The sequence below is a fragment of the Humulus lupulus genome, chromosome 8 (genome assembly GCF_963169125.1).
Source record: "Humulus lupulus chromosome 8, drHumLupu1.1, whole genome shotgun sequence".
NCBI lineage: Eukaryota > Viridiplantae > Streptophyta > Magnoliopsida > Rosales > Cannabaceae > Humulus > Humulus lupulus.
Window position 1 is genome coordinate 16,276,335 of NC_084800.1, and position 10,995 is coordinate 16,287,329.

Here is a 10,995-nt window from a genome sequence, read left to right on the forward strand (position 1 = left end):
ATAAGCGGGAAATGACGATTTTACCCTTAGGAGACTTTAGAGGCCTTTATTTGACTAGGGGCAAAATAGTCTTTTCACCCCTAAGATTTATATAACTCAAGGCTGTAGAAAATACAGGACAAAAACAGAGCCTCATCAACCTTATCTCTCTCCCTCACTCGTGTACCATTTTCCTTCTTTCTCTCTTTGGAATTTTTAAGCCAATTTGAAGGGACAAGCTAGGAGATTAAAGGTGGGAGCTTAGAAACTTATTTCAACCATTGAAGAGGGTTTAATCTCAAGTTTGAGGTAAGTTTCAGCCATGGAATCTCTGGTTTTACTCTATTTTTTATTTAAGTTTTAGTTTGTGATTTCTTGATGGAAAGTTTGGATTAATGGAAGTTTTGATTGATGTTTACCTTGGGTTTTGATGAGGGTTTGATATGGATGATGTTTGGGGGTTGGATTGAGTGTTTGAATGAGGTTTGGGACTGGTTTGAAAGTTTGGTTTCGAGGAAAAACGCAGGGGAAGAAAGGTTGTTGTTTGCTGTTTTGCGTAAAGGGTCGCTGCATGGCTTTGGTGAGCCGCGGCCTATGTTGATTTCTGAGGAGGTTTTGCCTCTGTCTGAGGGTGAGCCGTGGCATGGCTGTGGTGAGCCGCGGCCCATAAGGGCATTTTTGGCCAGAAATGGGTTTTTGACTTGGGGATGCTAGCCTTAGGCCTCGGGGTTGATCCTACTACTTGGTTTAGTTTGGATTGAAGTCCCGGAGGCTAGATATTGGTTTGGGAACCTATGTTGATCATTTTTATTGATGGTATCCTATATTTGGTTATGACTAGGTGACTGCTAAAGGACTAAAAGTTGATCGTTCTCAAGGGTCGCTCTTTTATTCATTCTAGCTCGAATCTGAGGTAAGAAAACTGCACCCTATGTATATGTGACATGCATGGCTATTCTTGATGCATGTGAGTTGATTATTAAGTATGACATGCATGACTATTATTGGTGCATGTTGGGTTGTTGAATATAACGCATATGACACACAAGAAACATGTGATTAGGACATGCTTTATATACTGAGTATGATATCGTTCAGAGCTTGAGCCTCTGTGTTCGTGCATGGTGTTAATTGTACTTGTACTAGTTAAGTAAGCATGCTGAATACCTTGTATATGGATATTGGATATGTGATATATGTTTGGTGGCATGGCTTACTTGTGTATGGCACTGACTTATTAGTCAGATTCGACAATGGTGTAGATCCATCTGTGAAGCTGTGATTTATTAGTCAAGTTCACAATGAGTTGAACACTGGTCGTGTTTTACTGACCTAAGATTCAGAGATGGCATAGCGTCATGAACGTCGAGCCAAATGAAGATTAGATCTAATCGATATCAGCGTTGAATGACTCATATGGGGTATTAACGCTGGACTGACCCTAAGGTCGATGAACTTATAAGCGCTTGTCTAGTCTAAGACCAGTTATTCAGAGCCAGGGCATATGGCCCCGGTGACTGTTTGTCACATGGCTAGGGAACGATGTTCCACAGTTATGACTCTAGAGTCAGGAGGAAGGTTATGTTGGTGACTAATCACCATGCACCTATCCTGTTAAAGCTAGTGAGGTGCTCACTTATTTGTTAAGCCCTGGTGATCCTATCGTCACATGGCTAAAGGGTGTTGTCCCCATATTAGTGACTTGTGATATCTGTTAAGCCCTGGTGATCCTATCATCACATGGCTAAAGGGTGATGTCCCCATATTTGTGACTTTTGTGATAGTCACCTATTTGTTTGGATTGTTGGTCCTGAATAGTTAATACAATCACTGTTGATATTATATCATGTTATATTGTGTTTTCTTGCTGGGCTTCGGCTCACGGGTGCTATGTGGTGCAGGTAAAGGCAAAAGAAAGTTGGACCATCCTTGAGTTGGAGAGCTTAGATGATGACGTGTACATACGCAGCTGCTCGTCCGCTACGGCCGAGGTTTAAAGAGGAACTAGGGTTAAACCCTATTTTGCCACATAGAACGGCCTGTTGTAAATATTTTCTTGTAGTAGACTCTGAAATTATAATTTTGGGATCCCAACATATATATTAAACGTTCTAATGAAACGTTACATCTTAACCAAAATTTTTAATCCCTAAACCGCTAATCATACTTAGTTACACAATTTTGGCCAAATAACTCGATTAGCGAGTTTAGCACTATTTACAAGGTACACCGTAACGGTCCCTGGAGTTGGGGCGTTACAACTAAAGTCATTGTTCTTCACAAAACCTAGGTCCAAACTTTATCAGATCTCATGTGTTGAGAACATCTGATAAATAGTTATTGCATATTATTTGTATAGCGAGCCCACACTCGTTCTTTATGTGCCTGAGAACATTTTGGAAGATCTTAGTGTGAGATCTCAAGGAATTTAGCCATACGAAAAGATAGCAGCAAGGAAGGACCTGAGGTAATTTTTCTGTTCATGTCCTTGATTCAATATATATATGCATGTGAAGAAGTAGATCTAGAAATCTTATGGGATTAATCTAACAATTTGATTGTTGTTCCGCTGCGCATAATCTCTGATTTGATCAATAAAAACCAACAACTTAATCACCTAAGGATAGACTAAGTAAAAACTCAGAACTTGGTGGAAACAAAGGAACCGACCCTTCTCTCTCTCTCTCTCTCTCTTTCCTTCTCTCTTCTTCATTCTCAAGGAAAATTACTAAAACTTAAGGAAAACTCAGCTGGAATTCAGTGGATTGAGCTGGAGTTTTAGAGGATTAAACCAGTGTTCAGCTTAGGAGTTCAATCAGAGTTAAGGTAAGTTATAAGCTTTGTGCACAGTGATTAATTTTGTGTTTTTGGCTGGGTTTTGAGGTGTTTATGGATTTTGATATTGAAGGATTGGATTGAAGCTGAAACTTGGGAGTTCTTTAAGGGAGTTGGTTCATCAAAGAATGTAAGCTCGAATTTATGGTTTAATGACTGAACCTTAGTGTTTCCTTGACTTGTTTTGATGTTTTAAGCTTTTAAGTTTTAGAGATTGAAGTGAGATTTTGGTGAGTCTCTAGCCTAAGTTTTTTTGCTGGGTTGTGTTGCTGGAATTGTGTTAGAAGTTTTGTGATAATTGAGTTGTGGAATTGGGATAGTTTTGGATGGTTTTGAGTGAGGTTTGAGAGTCAAAAATGGAGGTTTCTCTGGGTTCGAAGGGGTCGGGTCGCGGCATAGTTCTTGGTGAGCCGCGACCCTCTGAAGCTGATGGATGTGGGAGATGGAGGGTGAGCCGCGTCATGATCTAGGTAGGGCTGCGGCCCGCGTTTGGTTTTGGGCGTAGGGGAGCCTCTGGTTGGGGCCATGTCGTGGCATGGGAGGCTTGAGTTGTGGCCCTTAAGGTAATTCAGGATTTTGGGATTTTAAGCATGGGAATTTAACCTAGGGTGCTCGGGATCGAATCTATTACCGTGCTTGGTGGATTGCGATGTTCTAGAGACTAGAACCTTATTTAGAAGCCATTTTACAATTATTAATAGTATCTCTTATCTTGGTTGTGACTAGGTTTAAATTTTAAAAGGGAAAAAATGATTTCATTTTCTCATATTTGGATTGAGTCGATAAATTAAGAATTTTTTTTTTAGAAAAATTAAAACTTAAAATGTAGTATACTTTTTTAAAATTTAGAACAATTATAAATACATATAAAAGAAGAAAATATAAAAAAAAAGCCTCTCATCAAATTTATAGAAAACATTTTCCTTTATTTTTTCCATTCTCTTTTTCCTCATAAAATTTTCCCAACCTAAAATCCAAATCCAAACAAAACCTTGAGGTTTCCAGTGATTGGTGAGAGGTGGTAGATGATCACATGGAGTGGGTACTTTTCTTATAAAATGATTTAACGTAATTAACTCTCTGACCATAGTAAATATGGTTTTTGATCATTTTTATAGAAAAAATGTGGGAGTAAAAAAAAAAAAGTGGTTAATCTTCTTCATAAATTGTAAGTGATAAATTTTTTTTATCGATTAAATTAATTGATTTTCTCATATTTTTCACCTTTTCTAATATATTGTCGTACTTATGAAAAAAATCCATAAAGAAAAGGGTAATATTGATAATATTCCGTTAAAAATGCACACATTGGGTCAAGTGTCTTGGGATTAAAGATGAGAAATTCACAAAAATATTTAAGATTTAAAAAAAAAACTAAAAATACAGAATCTTAAATATGAAAAAAAATTACAAAAATATAGAGGACATAATCGTAAATATAGAATTTTTTTTAATAAAATTTACAAAATTGTAACAATGCATTTCTTTTGTAACCAAAATTTGTAACTAAAATTTAAAAGTTTGTAACTATATGTACGATTTTGTAAATAATGATTACAAAACTATTACAAACTGTTATCCATATTTTTGTAATTTTTGTAAAATTCTGTATTTTTCAATTTTTTTTTAAAATTGAGGGAATTACATTTTATGTGAGATTTTAAATAGAGTGTACAAAAATATGGTTTTTTTTTTTCAAAAAAAGTTAATCTATAGTTTTTTTAAGAATTTTCACTTTTATGAGTTTATTTTCCCATGTTTTTGTATAAAAGTTAGCTTATGTCATAGTTTTACTTTTAATCAAGTTTTATTATTTTGGAAGGGTATGTTTGTAATTTGATTATTATTTTTTAGCTTATTTTTTTTTCTTTGGTTGTTTTGCAATTTTTTTCTTTATTTTTTGTAATATGAATTGTGTTTAAAATTATTTTTTATTTATTATATACATTTTTCCTTTTTTTTTTTTTAGATTTTACGTTTCTTTTTTCAAATCCTTGGTAAGGTAATCAGTTACTTGATTGATCCTTGACAATTATGTAAAAAAAAAATTCTAGAACTAGGTTAAATAACATGTACCAGGAGGGGTAACCAGTTATCCTGATAGGAGTAACTTTCTGCCATAAGAGGGGTAACCAATTACCATAAGAGGGGTGACGGGTTACTATATTAATATGAAAAGAAACATCGAATTTGAAGAAAAAAATAGGAAGAACACTTCATTAAAAAAAGAATAAGAAGTAACTATGATATTAGTAACATAGATAACCAGTTACCATAAAGAACCCATAAATATACACACACATCAGAACGTGAAGGTAACCAGTTACCCCCAGAAATATACACATAAGAACGTGAAGGTAACTAGTTACCTCCATAAATATACACACAAAGAATGGGAAGGTAACCAGTTACCCAAAATCTGAAGATAAAAAAAAAATCAGATTCACCCCATTTCTTTTATCTCCCATCTTCTTCATATAATTTTTTTTTCTAGATTTGAATGTTCCCCTCAGGGTAACTGGTTACTCATTCACGTTTTCATTTTTTTATTAGTTTACTTTCCAAATTTTTGTGTTCCTATAAGGGTTACAGTAAAAAGAAAATACTGAAAAAATGATTTGAATTTTTTTACATATAGTGGAAAAACTATAAAAAAATTACAATAATAAAAGATAATAAATAAAAAATCGTAAAATAATTATGTAATGTTAAAATATATGTGAAAAAAAAATGGAATGAAAAAAGAATAAGTACAAAAAATGAAGAAAAATGAAGGAAAAAAACTTAGGAAAGAAAACTAAAAAAATATGAAAAAAAAAAACAAAAGAAATGATGAAGGAAGAAAAAACAAATGAATGAATAAAAATGAAAAGAAGAAGAAGAAAAAAATATGAATGAAAAAATTGGTAGAAAAAAATGAAAAAATGGAAGAAGAAAACAAGAAAGAAAAAAAAGCGCATATGTGTGAAAAAAGTAGAAAGAGAAAATAATAAATACAAAATGAAGAAAAAATATGAGGAAAAAAAGGGAAAAAAAAGGAAAGAAAACTGAAAAAAAATATGAACAAAAAAACAAAACAATATGAACGAAAGAAAAAAATAGATAAATGAATAAAAATGAGAAGAAGAAGAAGAATAATAGAAAAATGGAAAGAAAAAAAAAAGATGAAGAAAAAAATTGGTAGAAGAAAAAGAAAAAGAAAAAAATGGAAGAAAAATAAGTAAGGAAAAAAAGAAAAAAAATAATTAAAAAATGAAGGAAAAAAGAAAAAATTGAAAAAAAAATAAAATAAAATTACCTTCAAAATCAAATAAAACATAACTATGATAAAAAATGTGGCATTTCCATATTTTAGTTAGCTACTAATTCTGTTTCTCATACTTTAATTTTTTCTTCAATAAATTTTTCTATACAAATTAAAAAAAGTATAATTCTCATATATTTTGCACATTGATGGTATAAAAATCATATTTTTGAAAGTTTTCCTAAAAAATTTTAATGCTATGTGTAATTTTTACATGGCAAATTTGAGTTTTTATACCTAATGAGGGGTTCTAAGTCAAAAAAATACTAGGTATTTAAATCATTTAGAAAAAATGTCAATTCTTTAGACAATACCCAAAATACCCTCTCATAATTTTTCTCATTCACTTCATCTTCTCTCTCTCCCTCAACCCATTCCTCTCTAAAAAAAAATCCATGGGTAAGGTAAAATATAATAGTAATCAATGTAACGACAAGTATTCCTCACTTAGGACACTAAAATACTACATTTCAAACATATTTGGGCATGATTTTTGGGTTTGTTTTGCGATTTTTTTTAAGATATGAAACTTTGAAATTTGCAGAAAATCGATGTGATTTGATGGTGCTCGATGCCAGCTTGATGGGGCCTTCAAAATCAAGATTTTCATGAAAAAATCGATGTTGCTCGATGGTGGTTCGATGCGATTCTTGCAATACGCGTAATTTTTCACTTGGATGTCCGTTTGGAGTTTTTTTTTTTTTTTTGTATTTTTTCAAGATCTACACGTTTGAGATGTGTATATACACATTTGAGAAATGTAAATCTTGAAAAAATGACAAATGCAAAACATACCTCATGTTCAAGAGATGTTTTGGTATGTTTTCAAGTTCTAAACTTTGAAAATGTGTATGCGAACATCTAAAACGTGTAGATCTCAAAAAAATTCCAAAAATAAAAAAAATCATCTCAAACGGACATCCGAGTAAAAATTTATGTCTCTTACAAGAATTGTATTGAACCACCATCGAGCAACGTTGATTTTTTCGTGAAAATCTTGATTTTGAAGGCCCCATCGAGGTAGCATCGAACACCATCGAGCAACCATTGAGTTGGGTTTTTGAGTTATTTTTCAAATTTGAAACTCTGAAATACGTAGAAAATTGACTTTGCTTGATTGTTGCTCGATGATGCTTGATACCAGCTCGATGGGACCTTTAAAATCAAGATTTTCATGAAAAAATCGACGTTGCTCGATGGTGGTTTGAAGGCGGTTCGATGCAATTCTTGTAAGAGACATAATTTTTCACTGGGGTGTCCGTTTAAGGTGATTTTTTTTATTTGGATATTTTTTTGAGATCTACACGTTTTAGATATTCACATATACATTTTCAAAGTTTAGAACTTGAAAACATACAAAAACATATTTTGAACATGAGGTATGTTTTGCATTTGTCATTGTTTTCAAGATTTACATTTCTCAAATGTATATATACACATCTCAAACGTGTAGATCTTAAAAAAATACCTAACATAAAAAAAATCACTACAAACAGACATCCGAGTGAAAGATTATGTATCTTGCAAGAATCGCATCGAACACCATCGAACCACCATCGAGCAACATCGATTTTTTCATAAAAATCTTGATTTTGAAGGCCCTATCGAGCTGACATCGAGCACCATCAAACTACGTTGGTTTTCTGCAGATTTCAAAGTTTCAGATTTGAAAAAAATCGCAAAAAAAAATTAAAAAAATTATGTACAAATCTGTTCGAAATGCAGTATTTTAGTGTTCTAAGTAATGAATACTTGCTATTACATTGAGTTATTTTATATTTTACCTTACCTATGAATTTTTTTTCTAGAGAGAATAAGAAGTAGATAAGAAAAATTATAGGAAGAATATTTTAAGTATTACCAAAAGATTTGACATTTTTTAAAATAATTAGGAGGTCTAGCATTTTTTATCTTATCTAAGTCACCTCATTAGTCATAAAAACTCAATTTTCCCATTTACATTAAAGATTGGGCCTGGAGTGGACTAATCGTGAGTGGAGAATTGGCCCAATGGATTCTCATTGTCGCACACTAACCGCGTGAATTTTTTTATTTTTCATAAGAGGCAACAGCCACGAACTACCCTCATTGATTCTGAAGTCTCAACCTCTAGTCTAGTCTGCCAGTGCGTGGTCTTCGTGTTCGGACACTTGTCGAAACATTGTGAACAAGAAACCCTAGCCGGAAACCAAGAAAAATGAGTGACACAAAACCAAATCGTGGTTAGATGCAGACCCTGAGTTCTCAAACCTCAATCGGTCATGGCGTACCTCCCGGCGGAGGTGATAACTGACATACTCGCTCGTCTTCCTGTAAAGTACCTCCTCTGTCTAAGGTGCGTTTGCAAACCATGGCGGTCCCTAATCGACAGCCTGGATTTCACTCATTTTCATATTAAAAAATCCGCAGAAACCAAATCCCATCTACGCCTTATTCTCAGAAAGGGCTTTCAGCTTTTCACCGTCGACCTTGATAACCCAAACGACGCCGTTGAGATGCCTCACCCTTTAATGTGCTACAGCCATGAAATCAAGATATTGGGCCTCTGCAACGGTTTGCTCTGTATCTGTAATGTGGCTGAGGACATAGCTCTTTGGAATCCATCAATAAAAACTCATCGGCTGTTGCCCTTTTTGACATCGGAGCGGGTTCGTGACCCGAGTATAACTCTACGTGGTCCGAGAGTTTATGGGTTAGGATACGACGCAGCTCTTGACGATTATAAGCTTGTGAGGGTTTCGCAGTATATTGGATTGAATAACCTGTCTTTTGAATCTCAGGTGAAGATATATAGTTTGAGAACGAATGAGTGGAAGGGTATTGAAGATATGCCTTATGCACTTCGCTATACCAAGAAGATGGGTGTTCATGTGAATGGTTTTTTGCACTGGGTTGTGCTTCGGAAGCTAGAAATGGACGAAAATGAACTAGTTGTGGCTCTTGATATTGTGGCAGAGTGTTACAAGGAGGTACCTTTGCCTGAGTCATTTAACAATTTGTTTCTTCTGGATTTGGGGGTTTTAGATGGATGTCTCTGCATTGTGGCTGTTCAGGAAGATATGGATGTTGAGGTGTGGATAATGAGAGACTATGGGGTCAAGGAGTCTTGGACAAAACTGGTTAATCTCAAGTCTTATAAACTTGTTAGGCCTTTGACTTATTCAAAGAATGGAGGCGATGTTCTGTTTGAAACTAACCATGATAAGCTTTTTATGTATAATTTGAAAAGTCAAAGTGTAAAAGATGTTAATATTTGTGGTGTACCGGACTCCTTTGAGGCATTGGTTTGTCTGAGCAGCCTTGTTTCAGTCAATGCTAGTAGTAGAAGCCTGAACCAGGAATCAATAGAGAACCGAGACAGAATGAGGTAAACGACAAGCTCTTCTTTCTCAATCTCACACACTTTTTTTTTAGAAATTAATTTATATTCTTGATAAAGTTTACATCATAATGTTTTCAATATTTTTTTTTTTTTACTTTTAAGAGATTCTGTTGTATATGTTTAGTTATTTTTGTTTTTCATGAATTTAATTACAGTTCTTGTTCCTGTTGTTGTTATCTCTTGATTTAGCTTTGTGTAATTTGCTTTGGAAATTGTTGGCTTGACTTGATTTAATTGTTTAGTTTCTTCTAATTTGCAATTTCAATTTGATATGAACTGGCTCCTGTATGAATTGTTTTTACAGGGATAATTTTCTTTCTGAGGGCTTCAAGTTGGTGCTTTAGGTAACAGAAGAAGAAACTAAATAAGAGGGGACATGAGGTTATTAGTACATTCTTACCGTCATAAGTAATAGACTATTGTTTCTTTGGTTTTAAAAGTTCATGATTATTAGTTTATGCATATTAATGCTGATAGAGATCTATCTATATATATATAATAATGAAATTAGTGTCTGATCACACTCATTTTGGCAACTTTGTTTTTCGCAGTGCTGAATGAGAAAAGGATACATGAGCTTGAGTATTAGAGAGTTTATAGACACGGACATGGTGCCGATGAAGTTCAGATCATGATTTCTATATACACGCATTTCATTTGAGCCTGATATCCATTTTCATTCAGTAAAAGTACCTTTGTAACTTATCAAGAATTTAATGTTGACTGTAATTGTAAATCATGTCGTTCTGCTCAACCTAACTCTTGACATTTTATGCATACCCACAGGTGAATCTTATCAATGTTTTGCTCGAGGAAAAACAACTTGGTACTTGATGATGTGTTTCTTTTTCTTTCTATGGTTCCTAATTACAAAATCTCATCTCATCTTATCTTATATTTTTTGAGCTTCTTGGCATTATTAGAAATAATTTTAGTACTTCATTTTTTTAGGAGAATTTTAATATTTCATTCAATTTCCCAATATTCACTTCTCTTGACAATGCAATGTCCCAAATACCCCGTCTTTGCATAAACTATAAGCAAATGTATTTGGTTTCCATTTAAGCTCATATGCTGTTGTCAATTACACACAAGATCCAATAGAAAATAATTGGATAAGTGAGAGCAAAGGGCCAGTCACTGCAGATGAAGGTTGGCTAATGTTCTAACATAAAAATTTCGATAACAGCAGTTATTCTAAATAGAGAAGTAAATTAAAAAAATAGGCACGCTGTTTCACGTGATTTCCACACACTTTTGTAATATGTGTACCAAAAATATGTACTCAAATATTACCTAGTATTACATACAGTGACGTTTCAATACTTTTTAAAATAGTAACAGCCAGAAATTCTCTTCAGCCGTGTCCTAAGACTAAGATCCATTGTTTCAATACTTTTTAAAATAGTAACAGCCAGAAATTCTCTTCAGCCGTGTCCTAAGACTAAGATCCATTGTATATTAACAGATAATGAGAGTTTTTTAAATCTTTATA

General features: G+C 33.6%; 1 protein-coding gene across 3 annotated transcripts; it reads left to right on the forward strand.

The window, feature by feature from the left end:
- The first annotated feature begins 8,197 nt into the window (after positions 1 to 8,197).
- On the forward strand, positions 8,198 to 10,395 carry LOC133794799 (F-box protein CPR1-like). Of its 3 annotated transcripts, XR_009875317.1 has the most exons (4): positions 8,198 to 9,485; positions 9,805 to 9,881; positions 10,052 to 10,189; positions 10,287 to 10,395. XR_009875317.1 is itself a non-coding variant. In XM_062232210.1 (3 exons), the coding sequence occupies exons 1-2, from the start codon at positions 8,380 to 8,382 to the stop codon at positions 9,842 to 9,844; spliced, it is 1,146 nt and encodes a 381-aa protein (XP_062088194.1). In that variant the 5' UTR covers positions 8,198 to 8,379; the 3' UTR covers positions 9,845 to 9,881; positions 10,052 to 10,395. The 3 variants fall into 3 exon arrangements, 1 of the variants encoding a protein (XP_062088194.1); XR_009875318.1 differs by having other exon boundaries at positions 9,805 to 9,908; positions 10,052 to 10,395; XM_062232210.1 differs by having other exon boundaries at positions 10,052 to 10,395.
- The last annotated feature ends 600 nt before the right edge of the window (positions 10,396 to 10,995 follow it).